The sequence below is a fragment of the Halichondria panicea genome, chromosome 8 (genome assembly GCF_963675165.1).
Source record: "Halichondria panicea chromosome 8, odHalPani1.1, whole genome shotgun sequence".
Taxonomy (NCBI): domain Eukaryota; kingdom Metazoa; phylum Porifera; class Demospongiae; order Suberitida; family Halichondriidae; genus Halichondria; species Halichondria panicea.
Window position 1 is genome coordinate 6,952,258 of NC_087384.1, and position 24,070 is coordinate 6,976,327.

Sequence of the window (24,070 nt, forward strand, 5' to 3'; positions counted from 1 at the left end):
TTTTGTGGGCGTGGTGCCATGGTTATAGTCACGTGCTCTATGGTAAAACACAAAGACGGTGTATTTGTTGCAGCTGGACCCTGTTTGGTAGATTTTGAGACCTATACAATTCAGGTAGCGTGTCTAAAGATGGCGCAATCTGAGAGGATGTTCAGAGACTTGTTATGCGAGAGCCGGTCTCATCCTGTGGAGTCTACAGACCCCAACACTGCACGCACTATCGACGACCTCAAGCGTCAGTTGAAAGAAGCCAAGGCTGAACTAGAAGGGGAGCGAACTAAGGCTCGGTTGCTTGTGTCTCAGTGTGATAAGGATGTTCGAAGGATCAAAGATGAGGCGGATAAGAAACTAAGTGCTTCACTGGAGGCGTTGTCTATTCGTAAAGAGCAAGAACGGAGTGGTGATGTACGTCGTGTAGAGGAGAGGCTGCGGAGAGAATGGGAGGCGGACCTTCGAGCATTGGAGGTTAAAAAGAACGAGGAGTTGAGTAGAGCCCAGCGCAAATGGGGACAAAATCGTGATGAGGAGATTCGCCGTGCTGTGCGTGAGGAGAGAGAGAAGTGCTTTAAAGAAGTAGGCGGAGTCTCAGAGGAGGCGTGGCAGAAGGAGGACAAACTAACGAGGGAGTTGTTTCAGCTGAGTCAGCAGAACTCGACACTAGATGATCAAGTGTATCGTCTTAGTCGTGAGAATAAGTCTCAGATTGAGCAGATGAGGAGAATGAAACACGAGCACGAGTTAGAAATAGCAGATATCCTGAGACAGCATCAGACAGAGGCTTCAAGGTATGTACTATACTATCAGTGATGTGTCCAGAAGCGGTGGCTATTTTCATTCCTTAACTACGCACAAATTTGCTGCTTTTATGTAGTGAACTAGACCATAGAGGTGGTTGTCTAGAGGCGGTTAGTACCAGGGGCCACCAGTGAACTGCCATAGAGGTGGTTGTTGTCTAGAGGCAGTTAGTACCAGGGGCTACCAGTGTGGGCACTTTCTTGTATTTAATTAATAGTCATTATAAGTACCTTATAATAATCCTTGTGTGTGTGTAGGGACTTTGCCCAGCTGCGACTAGCTGAGCAGATCCTTGCTGAGCGTGAGCAAGACCTTCACCTGGTGGAGGGCAGGGCAGAGAGGGAGAGGCTGGAGAGAGAGGCCATGCTGGAGGAAATGACAGCCATTAAGAGTGTTCTCAATACTTCCACTTTGGACAGAACTGAAAGCCCACAGAGCTCCAGGGTACGTATGTTGTGACTGATCCTATTAACACCACCAACATCCTCTCTATGTGTGTGTGTTTTGACCAGAGGTCTTATGGTTTCATCTCACAACACGTGTGTGTGTGTGGTTATTCCTACAGCGTAGTGTTGGTGGAGTTGTACAAAGACGACTAGAAGATTTAGATGCCACTCTCAAAAGGCTGGAAGAAGACAAGTCCAATCTTAAACAGGAAAATGCATCCCTGGTAAATCCTAACAGAACATTGCATACATTGTAAATGACACCAACCATACTGTATGCAGCGTAAGAAGATATTGATGGATAGCCCTGCTGGAGATGGGAAGGGGGCAGCAAAGGACGAGGAGAGGACACGAAAGCTCCGCAAACGCAACGCTGAGTTGATGAGCCTTGTGAAAACTTTGGAGGAGAAATGTAAATCTCTTAAATCTGACTACGATCACATGGTAAGTTAGTTAGTACATGTTTTACAGCTGAGTGTGTGCTTGGAATGTATGTACACACATACCAGTTAGTCTGTGGTGTGTGTAGGAGAGGGTCTGTGTTAGTCCGTGGTGTGTGTAAGGACAGGGTCTGTGTTAGTCCGTGGTGTGTGTAAGGAGTCTGTGTTAGTCCGTGGTGTGTGTAGGACAAGTCTGTGTTAGTCCGTGGTGTGTGTAAGGAGTCTGTGTTAGTCCGTGGTGTGTAGAAATTAGTTGTGTTACTTGTTAGAAACGTCTGATTTCAAAGCTAAAAGTTTTAAAAAGTGTGAGTTTTTTTCAGATCTAGGCCATGTGTCAGGAACGTCCAGTTTCAAATGCATTTAGTAGCTGTTTGGTACAATAATGATGGTGACTGCTTGTGTTGTGTTGCAGAAGAGTGGGCCCAGTGATAGTGAAGCTGCTGTGAGGAGGGCTCTGAGTAGACACCACGCCAAAGACATCAGTGAGTACACGAAACAGATCCATGGCAAGGAAAGAGAGATATCTGAACTAAAGAGGCGGCTGGCCAAGGTAATACCAGTACTGTATCAGACTCCACCCCCTGACCACACCCACCCCACCCCCTGTAGTTGGAGGTCAACTCTAAACCACCCTCTGAGTCAACATCTGAGCTAGAGAAGAAGATCAAGATCATGGCAATGGACAGGCTTAAAATGGAGAAGGTGGTGACAAAACTTTGCTCTGTAAGTATGTACATGACAAGTACACCATAGCTATTACCATGACAAGCACACCGTAGCTATTACCATGACAAGCACACCGTAGCTATTACCATGACAAGCACACCGTAGCTATTACCATGACAAGCACACCGTAGCTATTACCATGACAAGCACACCATAGCTATTACCATAACAAGCACACCGTAGCTATTACCATGACAAGTACACCGTAGCTATTACAATCCTTCATTTTGGAATCAGCTCTGTAACTAGAGTTCTGATGGTTCAAATTCAACAACTTTATGATTTTATGGAAGCTTAAAAGGAGCCCGTTCAGATGGTATGCTCAATTCTCAAATTTGTAACAGGTTATAATTTCCCATTTTCGGAAAAACACCATGGGCTATAGCTCATGGTATTTTGTCAAAAACAGGCCAAAAACAGACTTTTGATTTTAACACACCATCTGAAAGGCCTCTCTCTAGGCTTTCAGAAATCATAAAATTAATGTTATTTGACTAATGGTTATGGCCGTTCAAGATGCTTTGTTTAATGCTACACCACTTGTGCAGCAACTCCCTGGAGAGGACGACCTGACTGTACTGTCCCAGTCTGAGCTAGCCTGTGAGGCCTCGGCAGTGGAGGCATTGGATCTGGAGAACCAATCACTCAAGAGGCAGCTGTCTCAACTACAAGAGGAGGGGAGCAGCAACGAAGAGGGGTCAAAGGTCAGTCAGCTACAGGCTGAAGTGGACAGACTGTCTAAAGTGAGTCATTGATGTTAATTGTATAATATTTATCGCTTGTTATAGCTTGTCCTAATCACTTCTCCTTGTCCTACAGTTTGACTTGCAAGTCATCTCTCTACAAGAATCACTTGATCATACCAACTCTCTGAACTCTGAACTGGAGCAACGCTGTCACTCGCTAACTAGGAAGTTACAAGTGTCTGAGCTGGCGGTGACAGAGTTACAAGGTAACGCTGATCATGTGACCTCGTTGGAGGGGGAGGTGGAGCGTCTGTCTACGAGTGTACAAGAACAAGAGGGCAAGGTTCAAACACTACAAGTGGTGAGCTATGTAATAGTCTGAGTGTATGTAGGTCTTCATGTCCATTAGTGATGGTTCATTCTTAATTAGGCTGGCTTCTTGGATTGTAGATTTGCAAACTAAAGCTTCTTTCTCGAGTTAGCTTACTTACAGTGAATGTTATGTTGCTTTCCTCAGGAGGCTGCTCAAGCTAAGAGTGAGCAAGCACAGCACCTACTGACACTACAGGTATGTGTGTGTGTGTCATAATGGGTCAATAATGTGTCATGATGTGTCATAGTCTCAGCTGGATGATCGTGATCAGCTACTCAAGCAGCAACAATTGCTGTGTCAGCAATTACAAGATCGTCTCAACCAAGCCCCTGCTTCATCAGAGGTCGGAGTTCAAACTGCATCCAGTGATCAAAAGAAGGCTATCGTTACAAGTCATGTGATGTCCAGCCCTCCTCTCCTATTGGCTGGCTCTTCTACACCACTTAAAGTTGACCTCTTGAACTCTAGTTTGGAGCGTGAAATGAAGGCAGTGGGTGTAGAGGTCGCTGACCCCTATGATAGCAGCGAAACTAATCTCAGTATCGGCTCAGTGGAGAGTATAAAGAACGACAAGAGTGACGACGCTGTGAGTATAGCATCGTCTATACCGGAGCAATCACTGGAGGAGACACCAAAGAAAGAAGAGAGGACGTACGTAGAGGAAGAAGGTACAACCATTACAATATACACACAATATTCATCAGTCCCCTCAACAGATGGAGTGGCATCATTAGAACCTGTGCTCTTTATCGCTAAGTTCAACTACAACCCAGCGGAGAACAGTCCTAACCTTGCTTACAGCCTGGAGCTACCCCTCACAGCCGGGGACTATGTGTACGTGTATGGAGAGATGGATGGGGATGGCTTCTATCATGGCAAGCTGCTCTCTGGAGTCACTGGACTAGTGCCCTCCAACTTTGTAGAGCCTGTCACGGACGATGGAAGTACGTGCATATTACCATAAATAATTATTGCAATTTAAGAAGTAGAATAAATACTGTAGAATGGAAGGACAGTAACTGTAGTTCTTGTGCTAATGTGAGTGTACCCCCCCCCCACTAGCCCCGCCCACTCGCCACCCAGCACCACACAGAGGATCAACTAACCTCCAGGACATACAGGAAGTGGACGAGGACATATCATCTGCTGACTCAGCAGGTACTGTGTGTGTGTGTGTGTGATATTGACTGCTAGGGTACACCAATTTTAAGAAGCTCTAAGTTAGGTCTATGTACATGTACTTGTGTAACATGGCAAGTTTAGCTTCAGAATGCAAATCTGTATACACGATGTTTTCATACAAATCTGTTTTCTCCAGATGAGTTGATAGCTCCAACAGATCTTGAGGTAGAGCGACAGTTTGTGGATGGTGGAGGGACCAGTGTGGCAGTGAGGTGGTCCCCTCCCCCCTGTACTGTGACTGGCTACACCCTCTATCTCAATGGAGAGCTCAGAGGGACAGTGGAGGGGCCAGAGGAGACCTCCCTACTACTTAGTGATGTCCCTCTCAATCAGGTGTGTGTACAGTATATCATAGCTGTACTGAGTGTAGACTTCCTGACATGTTCATGTAGTTGACTTGTACCCCTCCACACACACACACACACGCCCACACACACATGTGCAGCTGGTGAGGATCACTGTGAGGAGTGTGTGTGATGAGGGGGAATCACCTGATAATGCCACACCCATCATCCTCAACCCTCGTGAGTGTTTCTAGGGATACAATGCACACACACACACACACACACACACCCACACGCACACACACACACACACACACACACACACCCACACACACACACACATGTACAATATTTATGGCTTTATAATTATGTGTTGCCTTACAAGCAGACAATGGCTCCAGTGTCTCCATGTGTCAATAGTATTACAATGCATCCACCCCTCTTACAGAGTATCCTGATCCCCCTGGCAACGTGTTGGTTACCATGCTAGACACACCTACCTCTCTCCTCGTCAACTTCTCTCCACACCCTCACACCATCACACCAATCACATCCTACACTCTCTATTTGAACACCCACGCAGTCACTCAACTGGAGACAACAGAGTCTACTGCTTGTCAGCAATCTCTCTCTGTGTTGGTACTGCCTCGAGATGTGCTCCATCTTCAATCAGAGCTCACTAGTACCTCCACTGTACAACTGACCGTTACCGCTAGCAACGAGGATTACGAATCCCTACCCTCCGCTATAGTGGGTGTGGCCTCGAAGCTTATAGCCCACCTCCTGTTGTCGGATGATAGCCAAGAGTCTGAGGGGTCAGAGTACGATACAGCTAAGAGAGAAGAGGATCTTCAGTTGAGACAATCTACGCATATGGAGTCAAATGGAGACAGTACTCACGTTTCCAACGGCAACGGAGAGGCTAAGTCCGATAAAGGTAGGTTGTATTCTGTCTAGTGTTGTTCTAATTATCCACTCTCTCCCTTAGTTCAATATTATCGTGCTCTGTACTCATACGACCCTACTCATCAGTCTCCTAACATTGAGCTAGCTGAAGAAGAGTTATGCTTTAATGAGGGGGATGTCATAGTGGTGAGTCACTACCTGTGTTATTGTTTCACTGTTGTAGCTGTGTGCATTGCTGGAGAATGACTCAATGCTTGCAGTATGGAGGTTGATGATATCATGCCTTACAACCTTACGTGAAGCTGAAATTACCTCAAGTGTGTACAGAGCCTATAGTGTGGTCCCACTGTGTAGCTAGTGGTTGGCTTATGTTGTCTATAAAAAGCTTTACATTTCAAGTAAGGTGAAAACGGGTTGTATCACATTACTTCAATGTTACATAGAAGCTCCCTTTAATTAGAACACTCTCTCCCTCCAGCGTGTGGGTGGAGAGGATGTGGATGGTTTCTTTGATGGTCGTTCCCTCCTGGGAGGAACTGGACTAGTACCTAGCAATATGGTGGAGGAGATACTGGACATTGAAGAACTTGCTCGCCTTGAGCAAACCATGGATGCTGTCCATAGCAACGGTTGTTCTGAGACTCTGCCCCCTGACGACAGCCCTCGGGTATTGAGGGCAGTACATGACTACGATCCTAACATGGATTCTCCTAATGATAACTCTGATGTGGAGTTGACCTTCAGTGAGGGTGACCTGATCAAGGTGTATGGCCGACCAGACTCCGATGGTTTCTATCAGGTGGGTACACTTCACACTAATATACAAACAACCACCATGTTGCCTACTTGAAACCAGGAGTACATGTTAAAACATACAATACCTAATGCTGGTAAATATACCTGTATAGTGTGTGTTTGTGTGTGTTTGTCAACAAAAGTGCTTATCATACTTCTCATGATGAGGTGTCAATTTGATATAGTCCCCAATAAGCCAGTGAGCCTTTCCTCCTAACACCTCCACCCCTCTGTGTGTGTGTGCTAATACCTCCACCCCTCTGTGTGTGTACAGGGAGAGCTGGGTGATAAGAAAGGGCTGGTACCTAAGAACTTTGTGGAGGATCCCTCATCATCTGTAAGTGCTGAATGGTTTCCTCTAATAATGGTGACAACTGATCTGCAATCATCGTGAATGTCATTAAATTGTTCCATTTTCCCCCGCTGTGTGAATGAATATTGGCTATGTTGAATTTCTAAACTGTTGGTAATGGACTCTTATGTTGTTGTTATTTATTCTTACAGGACGAGGGAACAGACAAGAAGATGACAAAGCTCATCTTATCAAACAATACAGAAGAACACTTTTCAAACTTAAAACATTCCGATTAGCAATATTTTAGGGGTTGATTTACGAGTGCCGCGTGTATTGATTGTGATGTGTTTCTATTTAACCGAATTTTTATGACAATTATCATTTTACACATGTTCACTTCCTGTTTATACAAGTTCTTGTAGGGCTACAAGCTAATTACAAGCGTAGATATTCACAAGCTAGCTATTAGGGAAATTCACAGACTATTCATTGATTGACTCAGCAAGCGATCTAAGAGCTGTATAAAAACTGGATAGTGGCAACTGGGGACAAGAATAAAGTGTTCAGAATCTGTCTCAAGATGTCTCCCCACCTCCGCCTGTCGCTGGTTATGCTAGCTGTCTTGATGTGTCGAGCTAGGGCCCAGGCCCTCCCACTAGACCCCTCGCCTGCTGAGGGCCTCGCTGAGAGCCATGATCATTGGGATCATATTGTGAGGCGTAGGTCCATTAGCTCAATGTTTGAAACACACGAACGCGATGAAACATCTCACATAGTGGACATACAAGAGTATTATCGCGAATCATTTGATCAAGGTTGGGACACGCACGATCAAGAGCTAATGCGACTACTCAAGGTGCTAGAGAGGGTCACTGCCCAGGGTGGATCCACTGCCCAGGACAGAGCCTCTATACAGGACGAAACATCACACCTGCTCGAAGTCAAGGTTGACTCCAAACCTATACAAGGTCGTTACATTGTCATGTTGCAGTCTGACACTGACGACTACACGTTGGATCGTACCATTCAAGTTCTGAGCAAAGCTAATCGTGACAGCAACCAGAGGATCAGGGCCTCGGACATTCAAGCACTGCGAAACTTGCAGGGATTTGTGGCCACCCTTAACTCGAAGACCCTAGCTTTGGTGAGTAGCTATAAGGTTACCTACTGGGAATGTGTGTCATTAGTTTCCTGGGTTATGTGTAAGTGCCGTGAGATGTAGGAGTAGGAACTATGTTGATTGCTTGTATAGTGGCAGCCCTTGGACACATGAAGCCTTCATATAGGAAGACAAGGGGAAGCTAGCTTGCTGTTCAGAGAACTGCTGTTGTGTGGTTCCACTGGTGTTGATTATACAAGCCTTAATTATTGTTTCAATTCTACAATCACATGCATATTAATATACACATATATGTATGCTGTGTGTATACACACGTACACATGTTCTTTGAGCCAACTCACTATGCAAACATTGCCCTCTCCCCTGCAGTTGCAACGACATCCTCTAGTAGCACACATTGAGGCAGATATGGCCGTACGGAGGTCACAGGTAGCAGTGCCTGTTGAAAAGGAGACAGGCGTTGCTGAATCAGACTCAGCTGTGACATGGAATCTAGACCGTTTGGATCAGCACACTAATAAACTGGACGGTGTGTACAAGCCCGAGGGGACTGGAAAGAACGTAGACCTCTATATCATAGACACTGGAGTCATGGCCAGTCATCAAGAGCTGGTTGGACGAGTACAGTACGCTGGCTATGATGCTGTAGATGATCTCACAGGCACACAGAACCACGGGGAAGACTGCAATGGCCACGGTACCCACTGTGCTGGTACTGCCGCTGGTACAACACTGGGAGTGGCTAGAGAGGCTACTATCTATAATCTACGAGCTCTCAACTGTAAAGGAACTGGTGCTGTGAGCGGTATTGTGAAAGGAATCGACCGAATTATTGCTCAACACAAGAATGAACCGACTGGACGACCTAAAGTCATCTCTCAGTCTCTCGGAGTCAAGACTTCGGTTAGTTTAAACCGTGCGATTGTTGAGGCTACTAACGCTGGCATTGTAATGGTTGGAGCAGCTGGCAATCAAGCCGGCAACGCTTGTGAGCACTCACCAGCCTCTGCTAAAGTAGGCATTGCAGTGGGCGCTACTGATCAAGCTGACAAGGTCTCTATGTTCACCAACACTGGACCGTGCACTGACATCATGGCCCCGGGAATGAGCATCAAGAGTGCTTCAATATCTTGCTCAACTTGCACCAAGACTATGAGTGGTACCTCAATGGCTGCCCCTCATGCTGCTGGCTATGCTGCTATCCTGAGGAGTTTGCATCCACAACTATCAGCCGCGGAGGTCAAGGAGAAGATGATGAAGCAATCCACTAAAAACCACATCAAATTGTCGGCTGCTATTTCTTCAAGAAACATTGGAGAAACTCCCGATCGATTGCTGTACGTGGCCAAAGCAAATGCTCCAGATTCTGATATTGATATTGAAACAGCACAGAGCCAGTGGTTTCCCAAGTAAAGACTGTTGTGTGTGTCTATATATATAATTATTATAATAGCTAGTAGTGGGAAATCATCAAAGTTTTATACATCACTGTAACCATAGATGCATTCATTTGTTGTAATTAGAAGTAGTCCATGTGTCAATGTATCAAATGTCAAGAATGTTTCATTTTAAGTGCATGTTGTGTAACAGTTCCTGGGAAGAGTTGGCTATAAAAAAAACTGCGCATGCGCAATAACTTATTGCTAATTAGCATCATTGCTCCTTTTGAACAACATTACGAGAAAATAATTTCTTCTCTTGGAGAAGCTATCGAGCTAGTAGCTGGCTGCAGAAAGAGCTAGACTACAAGACAAGGCACTGGGAGTTCAGAGAGCCTCTCCAAGCGGAAACTCGGTACGCAGGCACAGTAAGCTAAGTACTAACAGACGCAAGCTAGCCGGCCGCCATCTTGTAAGCTGGGAGGAGTACCAAGCCTTGCTTTGTGAGTCACCAGCCACACCCCCACTTGACTAATGCATACATTGTACTGCCTAGTGTCTGTACTATTGCCAACTGTTGTATATTTGTCTGTGTATAGGAGGCCTGGAGGTTAGCATGGATGAGGTGGTGTCAGACTTGCCAGTGGAGGTCTCCATGGTCACTGAGGTCTCCTCTGAAACAATGGAGCTATCCAACAATAGGTACGCCCACACACACACACACACGCACACATACACACACACACACACGCACACATACACACACACATGCACACACACACACACACACTATGACCATATGCATGTCATCCTTGTGCAGTGATGGTGTGGCTGAAGCTCAACCCAACGACCTCATATCTCAAGCAAGGTGTGTTGCAGTAGAGGTGTGTGATATCAGTGCTTACACAAACCCCCTCCAGAGAGGACCTGAATACGAAACACATTACCATGGAAACTGTACAATACGAAGTGGTAACCAGCGATACGAACATGCTCATCACAGGAATGTCTGAACAATCTACCGAGACTACACCCACTATTGAGATAGCCCCGCCCGTCTCTGAACTACATCCTGGACGAAGATTATCATATTCGTCAGAAAAAGATGCAATAATAGCTCAACACGTGAGAGAGTGCCGTGCTAGAGGGGAGAAAATGACCACTCAGCAGATCTGTGCCTACGCTAAGGAAATTGTCCAGGGGGAAAACCCCCACTTTACAGCCTCGTCAGGATGGGCGCAACGATTCCTCGCAAGACATTCCCTCGATATTGGTCGAAGAAGACTCAGCGACCAATCAAAAGGTGGCCGCCCACTCTCGTACTTGACGGACACGGATAACCAGTTAGCCGACTACGTAAGAAGCCGTATATCCGAGGGCCAAGTGTTCACTAACTCAGAGCTGAGGAAACACGCTCGAGAAGTCGTTACAAAAGAAAACCCAAACTTCACTGGATCTGCAAGTTGGGCTCAGAACTTTCTACACAGACACAAAATATCCCTCCAATCAATCACCTATGATTCCACAGACTCTTCTTCACTTCTCACACAGCCTACGACGACGTCACTATCGGACAATTCGATTGGTATAGCTGCCGAGATAACGCCCACCACCTCTCATCCGAGCCTGTACTCTGACCCCTCTCATGACGAGACCATAAAGACAGCCCTTGCTATTCTTGCTGGTGAAAATATTGACACCAGCGCCCTCTCGGACATGGCTAGTACGGACCCTGTGTCACTAGTGGACCTACTCACCAATGCTCAGCAGTTACATGGTGACGATGGTGGAGTCTCACTCATAACATCCGGCCTAGAGTCTGGGTCTGGGAGCATTTATCTGAACCTCGGGGGAGCCGATGGGTTCACTGGAGGCTTCACCACTCAGGTACAGTGTGTGTGATGTTTACTGTACTCTTGTAACGAGAGTTTCAAAGTATGAGAATTAATCTAATTAGCTTAACTGTCCTAAAGTATTTTTTCTTCTTTTAAGTATTTATCATTATGGTTGTTGGAGGGTTTTATAATAATAACTGCATAATATTATATTATTGTATCTATTCCGTACCATCTCCCCCCCTGTACAGGTTGACCCCATCACCCAGGCCCCAGTGACCCAGTCTAAAGCACACGATGTGGTGGCCCAGGCTAGCAGACCACTCTCCTATACCAGAGAGACTGACCTACAACTGGCCAAGTGGGTACAAGACCAACAAGCTACCGGCAAGAAAGTGACATTCGCTTCATTAAGAGCTCAAGCTAAAAAACTCATTTGTCAGGAGAACCCAAGTTTCAATGCATCTATTGGTTGGGTGACGCCTTTCCTACTGCGCCACAATCTGGACTTGAATCTGAACAGGAAGAAACCTCGAGACTCTACCGATAACCCCTCTAGCACACTGGCCGAAGGGGTTAAACCAATAATGGATGAGAGTCTACACACTGCTGAAGCTCCAATGCTAACTCCCGACCTGCTAGCCACGGCTATAGCAACATCACTTGTGGAACAAGCTAACAGTCATCTTCCCTCGCTGGCTGAACATGCTCGCCTAGTGCTAGCACAGAGTGGACTGACCCTAACCCCTACCACACAGACCCTGTCATTACTATCTCCCTCCCCTTCTCATCGAGCTACCAGAACACTGGACATTGATGGCAGCTCAGAGAAGAAGGAGAGGTCACGAAACAGGCACACACTAGCAGAGAAGCTTGAGGTGGTTCGTCTCATGAAGGAGTACAATGTGGCCGCTCATTACGTCTGTAGAACACTCGGTATTGCTAACTCAACATTTGCAGGTTGGACTAAACTAGTGAGTCAGAAAGGAGCGGAACTGGAGGCATTATCGTCCAATCGGAAGAGAGCGAATGTTAAAGGGCAGGGGCGTCCCCTCAGCTACTCTAGGGAGACTGATGAGGCTGTTGCTAAGTGGGTCATAACCCAGCAACAGTTGGGAGTACAAGTAACACCTGCTGAACTTGGCAAGTATGCCACATCGTTGATACTGCCAGAGAGCGCAAACTTTACAGCTTCCAGTGGTTGGCAGCAGAAGTTCTTACAGCGACACAGCCTTCAACTACACAGCACCTGGAGTCATAAGACCACACCCCTCACCACACTAGAGGACAAACTATCAGCAGAGGACCAGACGTCCATTCCCGCCCCCATACAAACAGAGGAGGTGGTGGCCAACGAGCTGAATTCCTCAGCCCCAGAGTGGGTGTTTGGATCAGAGCTGGACAGTGGACTAGCCCAGTGGGTTAAGGATCAAGTGGCTGACCTCGGGAGCTTTGCTGTGGCTGCTGTGTGCAAGAGGGCGGAGGAGCTCTCTCAGAATACAGGGTTCAAGGTACTTATAATTATTAGCCATGTGTGTAGCTGTTTTGTTTGTAATGAGTGGTCAAAACTTTAGATTGATGCATTCTGTAGCTTTCTGATACGCCAGCGTTAAATAGAGCATCTTTGAGTGGCCATAACTTTAGTTCCGTTGTTCCAACCACATTAATTTTATTATTTTTTGGAAGCTTACAATGACTCGTTAAAATTGTGTCTTAAAATCAAAAGTCTATATTTGGCCTGTTTTTGACAAAATACCATGGGCTATTATATAGCCCATGGTATTTTTCCGAAAATGAAAAATTATGGCTGGTTCCAAATTTGAGATTTGAGCATACCATCTGAACGGGCTCCTTCTAAGCTTTCAGAAAATCAGAAAATCATTGAATTTTGACTATCAGAGCTCTAGCTGCAGAGGGCCAACTGTAGTACTTACAAAATGAAGGGGACATATGTACATGTATATAATTATACCTCATGATACGTAAACTTCCCGTACATTTGTTCATGAACCAGATGGATTTATCATCACTTTCATCTTCATTGTTTATGTGTGTGTCCCCTCGTCTGTGCGTGCAGGCTAACCTCGGGTGGGCGTTCAAGTTCCTGCATCACCACAACATCATGCTGGACCCCAAACCAACCATCTCCCAACTCTGTGCTACTGCTCTCAACAGGAAGCGATCATCCGGTGACCTTACCGCGACCCCTAAGAAGCCACGCCTCTCTGTCCCGTCCCCTGACATGGCAACCATGTCCCCCAGTACTGGTAACCTTTGTGAAGCGTTATTAGCGCTGTCCAATCAGAATGCTTCTGACGAGCCCTGTCCTGCCAGCATGCAAGCAGCCATTCAAACGCTACAATCTGCAGTAGCTCAAGTTATGCAACAGCAACAGCTAGAGGAGTCCTCAGAGGTCAAAGGTCAAACCACCACCCCTGTAAAAGAGAAGAAACTAGACTCTACAAATCCTCAGTCATCGAACACATACTTCCATAAGCCAGCGAGGGAGTTTTCTTCTGATGAGAAAGAAGAGGTGGTTCGTTATGCCAATGCTACAACTCTTCAGAAGGCAGCAGTCAAGTATGGAGTGGCTGCCCCCACAGTGTGGAGGTGGAGGGTGGAGCTCAAGCTGCACCAGCCAAAGTACACCACCATGCAAAAGAGATACATTATCAAGTTTGCTGAGGCTAACTCCCTCAAGGAGGCCTCCACCAGGTACTGGCGTGTGTGCATGTGTGTGTATGCCATAATTATTACAAGAATATTTGGCTGTTGAAAAACCTTTGCAAATCAGCAAACTTTGCAATCTAACTATTGTGTTCTGGCAAGGTCATACAAGTACTGGTGTATTTGCGACTTTATTTTTGCAAAGTGCACTGCAAAATAGCAAATGGTTCAATCTCGCACAATTGTAATAGTACGTATGGTACATGTATTATAGCCTTAGCTCTGAGCATACTCATTTGGCACTGTTTTCAATACTCCCCTAGTGAGTTTGTATTCCCTTTCAATTCCGTAGCTGCAGTTGTTGTGAACATGTGCTGTGCATGTGTGCACGCTAGTCTACACTATGGCTTCTGTGTGTGTAAGGAAGTCTAGGAAGTATACACAATGGAAGTATGCTTATAATGCTATTCTTTTACTACATACACACACACACACAGGTATGGGATATCGGGTAAAACCATTCAGAACTGGCGCAAGTCTTTCTCTGGAGATGGTGTAGACGTGCCCGCCCACGCACTAGAGGAGGTAGCATCGTCAGCACTAGCTACAGAGGTCATGGACCCACGACCCAGCGAACACAACACATCAGATGTAGTCACATACGATAATCAGAACTTTCAATTCATTGTAGACGGAGGGGAGGTGGTTGAAAGTGCACAGAGGTCAGAGGTCACCTTGCCTCAGGGGGTAATGGACGAGGAGCCCCTCTCGTTAGAGGTCACTAACGAAGTGGACATTGAGAATGTTGGAATGGAATATGATATAGTCTCGTCGGAAGGTCACGCTGCTAAACCACGCTGCACTCCGGAGGAGAAGGAACACATTCTACAGTTCGCTTTGGACCACTCAGTGCGCGAAGCATCTAACAAGTACGGTATATCACAAGGCACTCTCTATTATTGGAAGAAGAATATGAGCAGCTCTGGAGGGACTACACAGGACACACCCACTCTTGTCAAGACCACACCCCTTTCTAGCAACGTCCAATTACTGGCCTCTCAAGTGGTCAGTAGTGGCACTGAACAATACAGCCATCACACAACTGCGAGCAATGCTCTAGCCAATGACTCACTCACTTATGTTAATTTTCTCAATACTGTTTCATCGTTGCTTACCTCCGATGGAGAACACGATAAGAACAAATCCTCTCATGTACTGCACTCCCCCACGGACATGCTCGTTACACCCTTTACACCACATACCGATATCGAAACCACGGCAACAGTCACCATAGTAACATCAGAGGGGAGCAACGGTGATCCTATGCAAGTGGAGGAGAGCAGTGAGACTAACGAACTAAGCAGTAGCGTTGGCATGGAAACGATGAATGCTGATGAAGTGGATATATCCCAAACAGTAGAGCTGGTGGAGTCAGAGGAGGTCACCTCTCAAGACCCTCTTCAGGCTGTAGAGCTAGTAGAATCAGAGGAGGTCACGACTCAACAAGCTGTAGAGCTGGTGGAGTCAGAGGAGGTCACCACCACTCAAGATCATGACACTAGTAGCCATGAACAATAACTGACCGTGTGTGTGCTTGTTAGAATGTATATATATACAGATGGTCATGTGTTGTATTGTGTATACTGTGTTTATTCTCTGTTGTGTTTTTAACCATTGTTCCATATTTGTCAATTATCTATGCAACTTGCAATGAGAGCTGTACTCTATAACTAAAGTGAAGTACACTCTCACATGGTCAGCATGAACCATGGGTTGCATGGTGGGTAGCCCAGTATTAGTATCCATGGGTTGCATGGTGGGTAGCCCAGTATTAGTATCCATGGGTTGCATGGTGGGGTAGCCCAGTATTAGTATCCATGGGTTGCATGGTGGGGTAGCCCAGTATATATTATGTATAAATTGAGGTACTTTCAATTTTGTCTTTGGTATAATGTAATGTAGTCTTTACGACTTCTATAGCCTGTAATGATAATAAGGAGAACACATTACAAATGTGATTTGACCATGCTTATAGCATGTGTGCAGTGATTGAAGCCATGCTTATAGCATGTGTGCAGTGATTGAAGCCATGCTCTCAGTAATACTCAGAATACCACACATGCAACACCTCGTTAAAGAACACTTTACACAAGAATGTTAATTACACGCTAATTGATTTCACTAGAAAAAAATTATAATTATACAGTACAGTATAATATTTCATACGAATGCATACAAAGGTCCTCTGATAATATCATGTGATGAATGAGCTTTAGTGAGTGTAGGCGTACTGTTGCTGAGAGAAGTCTCCCACCACCTCTTCATCAGACGAGAGGTCGTGTCCGTTAGTGAAGTAGCCTCTCTCAGACGCCCCTGCCTTGAGTGGCACCTCCTCCAGTGGTACGGGAGCAAAGCCCTTGCGTGCAGAGCGCCCCCTTCTCATCTGACAAGCCATGGTTGTAGCGAGACCAGCCACGGCTAAGATCAGGACACAGATAATCACCAAGAGCCAAATGCTAGCGACCATAACCGTGCGTGTGTGTGGTTTAGGCTCATCAATGTGAACCAGGTCCACTGAGACGTGTTCACCAGTCTTGTTGATGAAGATGATCTCAATGTCTTGTTGGTCTGCCAAGGCCCCTCCAGTGGTAACTAACACAGTGTCTGTGCTTGCATCAGTAGGGGTTGCATCAGTAGAGGTTGCATCAGTAGAGGTTGCTTCATCAGTAGGGGTCGTTGCAACGTTTGTGATTGTTTCTATTTGAGCCGTTTGAAGTGTTTCTCCATTTCTGAGTAGTGTAAAGTTCTTCTTGACAGCTCCCTTGGTTGGCACGGTGACACTAGCACTGGCTGGTTGGTAGCCCAGAGCACTAACTCGTATTGTGTATGTACCAGGTACCAACAGTCGCCAGTAGTCACCAGCAGCGACAGAGTGTATAGAATGATCACGACCATCCACAGCAATCTTAGCACCGTCTATAGGAGAGCCATCACTAGACAGCACAAACCCAGTCACACCTTTGTGGACCTCTTCAATGAACTTGACCAGGGAGTACTGATTAGCGTTCCATATCGCCTCCAAGTGTGTCCCGTACGGAAATTTCCCACAACCTTGTTCGACTGTTATTTCGAAACAATTGCTATGGAGATAGTTGTAGTCTTGCATACCTCCAGTCACGCTGTACCAAGCTGCACCATTGGTAATACCGTTAGTGAAGCCACTCCCATCTCCAGGGCATGCCTTACCCAGGGACATGGTGGCATGGTTTGTGGAGTAGGCCAAAGCCAGTTGTCGAAATATATCATCATCAGGAGATGCTGTATAGACAGAGTTACCATTGCGGCTGTTGTCATAGGGATAGTTCGCCACTAGAGCGCCATTGTGGAAGTTGATGGATAACACAAAAGGATATTTCTGTATCCACTTCATTACAGCTTGTGTTTCAGGGGCTACCACTTTGTTGGCAGTTTTGGCAAATCTGTCAGGAAAGTTCCTGTTGAGATCAATACCTTGAGCGTTACTTCGTCCACGTACACCGAATAGCTGTCCTTCCTTAGCCACGTCATAGCCATCGGGGTTCATGGTGGGCATTATATGGATCCTGGTAGAATCTACCAACTTTGTCACCTCTTCGTTGTTGCCATAGTTACGGCAGAGGTATTCAATTAGATGAAGTAGTGTCTCTCTTCCCGTTACTTCGTTGCCATGCATATTACCAACGTACTTAAATTCTGGTTCTCCTGGTTCGTGAACTTTGGGCTGATCGGAGATTATGAGAACCCATAGCTCTTGATGTTTGTACGATTGGCCAATACTGTACAGATGTGTTATATCCGGGTAAGCTGCGGCTATTTGATGGAGGACGTTTGCAAGTTGAGCGTTGCTATGATGCTTGAAGGTGACGAAGTTGGCTGGAGTAGCCGTGGCAACGCAGGAGATGGCCACTAACAGTAGTAGGGTTGTCACCAGGGGGGACATAGCTATGTGGGGGGGACAGAATGTTTATGTGGTTAAGTATTTCATGTAAAGGTACATGTTGTTTACTACAGATACTTGTAAGCTATTGTGCGTGCGTGTGTGTGTGTGTGTGTGTGTGTGTGTGTGTGTGTGTGTGTGTGTGTGTGTGTGTGTGCGTGTGTGTGTGTGTGATGCCTTGGCTATAATGCTGAGAAGTGTCTACCATGTCACACTGGTACAATACTACGATATGATAGAGTCAACTATAATTTATGCTACCACACCATGTTCTAAACAAGCGCTTACCTTTGATAAGCAATGGCCGTGGTGTCTCTGATATAGGTGTTCAAGTTATCTTCCACCTCTTGACAAGACAGTTTCAGTATGAGGATGCTACACACACTTCCTGGAGAGGTACGGCCTCCTGTTAATTGCCATAGCCATATTTACAAAGAGTTTTATAGTAGAGCTTGCTAGCTGCTGTCTTCACGTTGTGAGCTGTCAATCAGTGATGACAAGACTGTGAATACACTCTCTGTGTGTGTGAGGTGAGGCTCCCTCTACTGTGTAGGTCTAGTGTCATGTGTTGCATGGAGTCATTGTAACTGTGGCCATGCAGTTTTGTAGATATTATAGATAACGTCAACTCTTATGTACATCAGCCGACTTGTACCCCGGCCGGCCCAGTCGCTGTTGACTATATCTATGAGCTGACGTAGTATAGAATTGTACTAACTGAACTTGGAGAGGAGGGGGAGGGTTAGGGGGGGTATGGTAGGTAATGGTATCGAGGCCACTGTGTACTAGCGGGTATGTGTTTATGGTATTGTGTTATGGTCTTATCTGGTGCAGTGAGTTGTGTGATGGACGGAGAATGCAAGTCACTGGTGGACAAATGCAAGGCAGAGGTACGTCACTATCACCATGGGAACTAGGTATTGTGTGTGGGGGGACATAGTTGCTCATAACCGTGAGATCTATATAATTGGTAGAGAGTGCAGCCTTCCTTCTGAGATGCTTGGTACATGTATGCATCCTACTGGGAAGGTTCTAGGAACTAGCTGACCAATTTAGAAGCTCCGTGGTTTAGTGGTGTGTCCCCAGTGTTGGCATACAGTGTGTGTGTGTGTGTGTGTGTGTCTATCATCACCACACACACACACCTCCCCCCCCACACACACACACACACACACACCCACACACACACACACACACACACACACACACACACACACACGCACACACACCTAGGCTAAAGGCCTAGTAGAAGTGACTGCTACCAGGAGAAAGATCCACTGGGCACATCCTGCCTTCACTTCATTCTGTGGTGAGAACAGAAACAAAATATGACTGACTGCTGTGCACTTAATTATTAATTCTCATTCCAGTGTCAGTGGAGGACATTCTCTCGTATCAAGTGAAGCGTCGTTACCGTAGCAACAAGACTACCACCCCCTCTGGCCACATACTACGAGAGTTGGGCAAGAGTTTCCCGACAGCTTTGGAGGTGTATAATAAGGCATTCAGTGGCAGCAAAGAAGGAAAGCAAGACTATAGCACGGCCCAGACAAGCTCAGCCACAGAACACAAGGTGTTGTGGATACGAGTGGCGCTAATTGAGGGGTCACTGGCTAACATTGTGGAGCAGCTAGTGACCCATCCAAGGTACAGTTAGTACTGACATGACCTCTGACCTCTAACCCCCTCGTCTATATAGTCTGTTCTATGATGACAAGGCTGTACTGTGCCATCCTGTGTATAGTCAAGTATTCCAGTCGCTCATTGGTAAGCTCGCTATATATTGACCTTTGTACTCAGCCCCCTCTTGTGTGTGTGTGTGTGTAGATGGTCCTTGTTCAATACGCTACAGTCGCCTCAAGTTCAGTGATGGTGGATACAACACTCTCTCCCCCTCAGAGCTGGTACACAGACACAAGAAGTGAGTGCATGCACCAACATCATTGTCTTAATAGCTATCCATGCATGCATGTACGTACATTGTGTTAGCAGGGAAATATTATTATGAGTGCCTGCCCCATACAGAGTGTTGTCCATCGCCGCTAGCAACGGAGACTCGGCAGGTGCTAGTGAGAGGGCGTGGGGTCATGTGCAGAGTCTGTATCAATCAAATAATGCCACTTGTCTATTTGGCAAGAACAACATCCTCGTCAAGCCAGTGAGTGGGCGTGTTGTGTTGTCTGAGTAGGGAATCAGAATCAGCCTTTTTTCAGAGCTAACTTTGACGGTCCATAACTTGTGTTGAGCAGATCCAATTTCAAAGTTAAAAGTAGCAGTTGAACATTCTTTCAACAGCCATAACTTTCGTACCGTTGATCCAATGTCAAAAATTTTATGATATTCTGAAAGCTTAGAAAAATACCTTTAAAATGATGTGTTTCAATCTAAAATTTAGTTGGGGCCATAATTTGTCATTTTTCAGCCTCGGACCATGGGCTATTATCCATGGTATCGCTAAATTGGCAAATACTTTTATCTCTCAAATGTAAATTTTGATGATACCATTTGAAAGGTCTCTTTCTAAGCTTTCAGAAAATCATAACATTTTTGACATTGGATCAACGGTACGAAAGTTATGGCTGTTGAAAGAGTCCCCAAATCATTGATGAGTTGATATCCCTAGTTCCCTCTATCCATACAGCCTAGTGCCCCCAGTCCTTTGAGAGGTTACCTCACTCTACAACAGTCTGCATTCGGAGAACTACAGTTGAAGTGGATCCCAAACTGTCTTCTCAACTCATCAGTAGCGACCAGGTGTGTGTGTATGTGTGTGTGTGTGTGTGTGTGTGGGAGGGGGGAACAGATGGTGTGTGTGTGTGTGAGGGGAGGCGGGGAACAGGTAGTGTGTGTGTGTGTGTGTGTGTGTGTGTGTGTGTGTGTGGGCGGGGGACAGATGGTAGCCCTAGCTGTGTTGTTATGTACACACACACAGTGTCTGTTGGTTGACCAGATGTGGGACAGTGTTGACTATCAACTGTTTTGCTTTTGTTTCATTGTAGTGGACTATGGGACCAGGTAATAGCTGTGGACATCACTCAGGAGATAGCACATATACACTGTCATCGAGCACAAGGTTAGATCACCGTCCATATATAACTAGTCACATGACCCCCTCTCCGTACAGGTTGTACAGCAGAGATGCTTCTGATTGGCTACGATGGCATAGCCCACCCTCCACTATTGTTCCCTCATCAGCCATCGTTGTTCCTGTTCCTAGAAAGTCTTGAGAACAGTCTACTCCCTAAGGGATGTCTAGAGCCACCTCTGTGGTACCTCAGACAATCTAGCAAGGTACAATTTATACGATTCAGATTGTCCAATTTCATTGATGCATTTAATAGCTCTCAGAATCACCTTTCCAATGGTGTGCTTAGATGCAAGTTTTGTGATTAGTCGAAATTCGGCAAAAATCTTTGTTTAGATTGTCCATATACCCATTAACCATGTTGTGTGTGCCCACCCCCCTCTACAGAACAAGGCTTCCACTGACCACACCCACTCTCCTTGCGATGACGAGGACATGGAAGCTTGGAACCAGGTGTTTAGGATACGCTATGGTGGACCCAAGGACACACCCCCTACAGTCCTCCGGGGAACTCCCCCTAACCCCCTGCCCCTCACACTACCACCATACTCCAGCACAGCAGAGGAGAGCACCTCCTCCTCAGAGAGTGAGGGGGAGGAGCCTGTTGCCATGGAGACAACATCTGTAGCCAACTGGGAAAGTTTCCAGAGTGAAGTATCCAAACAATTGCTGGCTCGGCACTTTTACAGCTGTGAGTGTTGTATGTGCATACATGTACGTTGCTTCCAAATAATGTACTTAAATTGCTATTTAGCGTTTGCTTTCGGCACCAAATCGGTATTTCTTGGCTATAACCTTGAGTATTGTTTCCATGGCTACAGGGCTGTCACACTGTCGTCACATGACCAAGGTACGTCAATCAGTGGCTCATCTAGTCAGCAGCAACATGATCCAGCCTCATGATGTCACTGATGATGTCACTGGGGGAAGTCCCCTCTCTGAGAGGGAGTGGGCGGAGTTCTCTCAGCTCTCGTCCTCGGAGGTGAGTGGGTGTGGTTAGTGTGAGTGTGTGTTCAGTGAGGGTGTGTGCCTGTGTGCAGCGTGAGGAGAGATGGGGGCGTGTCCTGAGGAGAGTGTACTTGTGTGGAGTGGAGCACAGCATCAGAGCGCAGGTAAGACCATCATTATTATCATATAATATACAATGTAGCAGGTAAGAATTATTCATGCAAATTTTCTATATACATGTACACAGTTAAATATTTTGTATTCTAATATTCGTAGCTCAGAATTGTAACAGAACCTACAGTTTTAATTTTCGGATTAATGCTCTAAATACAAAAAATACGAAAATTTCCACCATACGAAAATAAACATACGGTACCCCCCCCCCCTCTCAGGTATGGCCTACTCTGCTGGGAGTGTACCCAGCCACCTCCTCCCTGGATCAGAGGAAAGACATCCTCACCACCATCACTGCCTCGTATAGAGAGCTCATGGCTGGGTGGCGGAGGTCAGAGGTCACTCATCGGCAACTAACGAGAGCAGCGGATAATTCTCATGAGAGCTCTCCCTCGTTATCGAGTATAAGCCCCTCCCCTCCTCAGCTGTCTCCGTGTCACCATGGTAATAACGACACTGTTCCCATGGCTACACAAGTGATTGCTGAACTGGAGGCACTAGGAGTGGACAGTGATGGTCTCAGCTCTGAGGGTATCCCGGCCATGTCATGTGACTATATCCAACCAATGGCTGAGCTCGATGAAAAGGGAGAGAAGTTCTTACAAGATCTGTACAACATTGACAAGGACATCCCACGCTGTGATAGAGATTACTGGTGGGCAAGCATCACATGACATGTACAATTACTGGCCGCTATAAAGATGCTCTATTTAGGTCGCCTTCATTTGATAGTACTAGAGTCGGCTCTGTAACTAGAGTTCTGATGGTCTAAATCCATGCAGATGATTGGTTTAATATGATTGTACAGGTATTTCAAGTCTGCTGGTAATTTGCTCAAGATTCGCAACATTGTCTGCACGTACGTGTGGGATCACCTGAGCGAGGGCTACAGTCAGGGCATGTGTGATCTGTTAGCTCCAATACTGGTTGCCACTGACAACGAACCCTTAGCGTACGCCTGCTACCTCAAGCTAATGGAACACTCTTCTCAACTGTTCCCACCGAGCAGTGTCATGAACACACGCCTGGGCAACCTCAAGGCTCTGCTGCAGGTACTAGTACTGTATACTATAATATATAGTAGCCTTTAGTCAATCGTTACTGTGTTAGGATTCAGTTGCTATAGTTACATGACCCCACCCCCTCTCAGGTGATGGAACCTGATTACCATGGTTACCTAACCCAGCGACCAATGGGAGATGGTTTCTTCTACTGCTACAGATGGCTCCTTGTCTGCTTCAAGAGAGGTACGTCCTGCATTCATACTATAATTATGCAAACATCTCAATAATTTTAATTTTGTGCCCAAATTGTCCATTTTCTGTAAGTGGTGTTTTATCAACATGCTTATTTTGTAGCTATAATAATATCACCACAACACAGAGTTCTGCTATGAAGACTTGTTTCGTATCTGGGAGTGTACGTGGGTGGCACGACTCACTGTCTCACAGTATTTTGAGGAGTTCCTTGCGCTGGCTATCATGAAGCAGTTCCAGTCAGCTATAATGGACGCCCACCTCGACCCATCAGACATCCTCAACCTGTTCACTGGTGAGCTCTAAGCTAGGGTATGAGTTTATTTCCTTAGAGAAAGCTCTCATTGTGTTGTTGGCTGGCTCTTTAATTTTCAGTGAGCATTCCGTTTTGTAGTGTTACAAGTGCTCCACCCGCTATTGTCATCTGTATACCCTCAACCACCCACACCACCCACACACACACACACACACACACACACACACACATGTGCAGAGCTGGCGGACAAGCACAAGATTGACTGCGATGAGACCCTCAGAACTGCCATAGCAATAATACACAAACTGCAGGAAGACTTAGCTGTTAAATAGACACGCCTCTTTTTATACTTCTTCACGCATTTTATTCCTATGCATTATATTATTCATACATTTTATTCATAATTAAATATCACTCGTGGTCCCTTCACTTGCACTATGTCACTA

The 24,070-nt window shown here is 46.0% G+C and overlaps 5 protein-coding genes across 7 annotated transcripts; 4 read left to right on the forward strand and 1 right to left on the reverse strand.

The window, feature by feature from the left end:
• Window positions 1–23: 23 nt before the first annotated feature.
• Window positions 24–7,320, forward strand: LOC135340219 (peripheral-type benzodiazepine receptor-associated protein 1-like). Its single transcript, XM_064536538.1, has 19 exons — window positions 24–785; window positions 1,053–1,239; window positions 1,361–1,465; window positions 1,524–1,685; window positions 2,094–2,231; window positions 2,291–2,404; window positions 2,956–3,150; window positions 3,227–3,454; window positions 3,611–3,661; window positions 3,714–4,134; window positions 4,183–4,410; window positions 4,529–4,624; window positions 4,785–4,981; window positions 5,094–5,172; window positions 5,381–5,869; window positions 5,921–6,024; window positions 6,317–6,637; window positions 6,908–6,970; window positions 7,138–7,320. Exons 1-19 carry the CDS (start codon window positions 40–42, stop codon window positions 7,222–7,224), a joined length of 4,011 nt encoding a protein of 1,336 aa, XP_064392608.1. The 5' UTR covers window positions 24–39; the 3' UTR covers window positions 7,225–7,320.
• A 40-nt stretch (window positions 7,321–7,360) lies between these two features.
• On the forward strand, window positions 7,361–9,625 carry LOC135340220 (extracellular serine proteinase-like). The gene is made up of 2 exons (XM_064536539.1): window positions 7,361–8,072; window positions 8,418–9,625. The coding sequence occupies exons 1-2, from the start codon at window positions 7,509–7,511 to the stop codon at window positions 9,459–9,461; spliced, it is 1,608 nt and encodes a 535-aa protein (XP_064392609.1). The 5' UTR covers window positions 7,361–7,508; the 3' UTR covers window positions 9,462–9,625.
• Window positions 9,626–9,691: 66 nt separating this feature from the next.
• On the forward strand, window positions 9,692–15,628 carry LOC135340217 (uncharacterized). Of its 2 annotated transcripts, none has more exons than XM_064536536.1 (7): window positions 9,692–9,930; window positions 10,027–10,129; window positions 10,248–10,295; window positions 10,348–11,314; window positions 11,514–12,773; window positions 13,340–13,977; window positions 14,427–15,628. In XM_064536536.1, exons 2-7 carry the CDS (start codon window positions 10,044–10,046, stop codon window positions 15,505–15,507), a joined length of 4,080 nt encoding a protein of 1,359 aa, XP_064392606.1. In that variant the 5' UTR covers window positions 9,692–9,930; window positions 10,027–10,043; the 3' UTR covers window positions 15,508–15,628. The 2 variants fall into 2 exon arrangements, with proteins under 2 accessions (XP_064392606.1, XP_064392607.1); XM_064536537.1 differs by having other exon boundaries at window positions 9,706–9,842.
• Window positions 15,629–16,042: 414 nt separating this feature from the next.
• Window positions 16,043–18,336, reverse strand: LOC135340258 (carboxypeptidase D-like). The gene is made up of 2 exons (XM_064536579.1): window positions 18,194–18,336; window positions 16,043–17,910 (listed from the first exon to the last, which is right to left on the reverse strand). The coding sequence occupies exon 2, from the start codon at window positions 17,906–17,908 to the stop codon at window positions 16,202–16,204; it is 1,707 nt and encodes a 568-aa protein (XP_064392649.1). The 5' UTR covers window positions 17,909–17,910; window positions 18,194–18,336; the 3' UTR covers window positions 16,043–16,201.
• On the forward strand, window positions 18,295–24,059 carry LOC135340256 (small G protein signaling modulator 1-like). Of its 2 annotated transcripts, none has more exons than XM_064536577.1 (18): window positions 18,295–18,435; window positions 18,740–18,795; window positions 19,139–19,214; window positions 19,276–19,552; window positions 19,605–19,672; window positions 19,733–19,826; window positions 19,931–20,063; window positions 20,529–20,659; window positions 20,905–20,978; window positions 21,030–21,196; window positions 21,378–21,681; window positions 21,812–21,972; window positions 22,031–22,102; window positions 22,331–22,767; window positions 22,921–23,164; window positions 23,263–23,359; window positions 23,496–23,663; window positions 23,862–24,059. In XM_064536577.1, exons 2-18 carry the CDS (start codon window positions 18,751–18,753, stop codon window positions 23,954–23,956), a joined length of 2,643 nt encoding a protein of 880 aa, XP_064392647.1. In that variant the 5' UTR covers window positions 18,295–18,435; window positions 18,740–18,750; the 3' UTR covers window positions 23,957–24,059. The 2 variants fall into 2 exon arrangements, with proteins under 2 accessions (XP_064392647.1, XP_064392648.1); XM_064536578.1 differs by having other exon boundaries at window positions 20,547–20,659.
• Window positions 24,060–24,070: the final 11 nt, after the last annotated feature.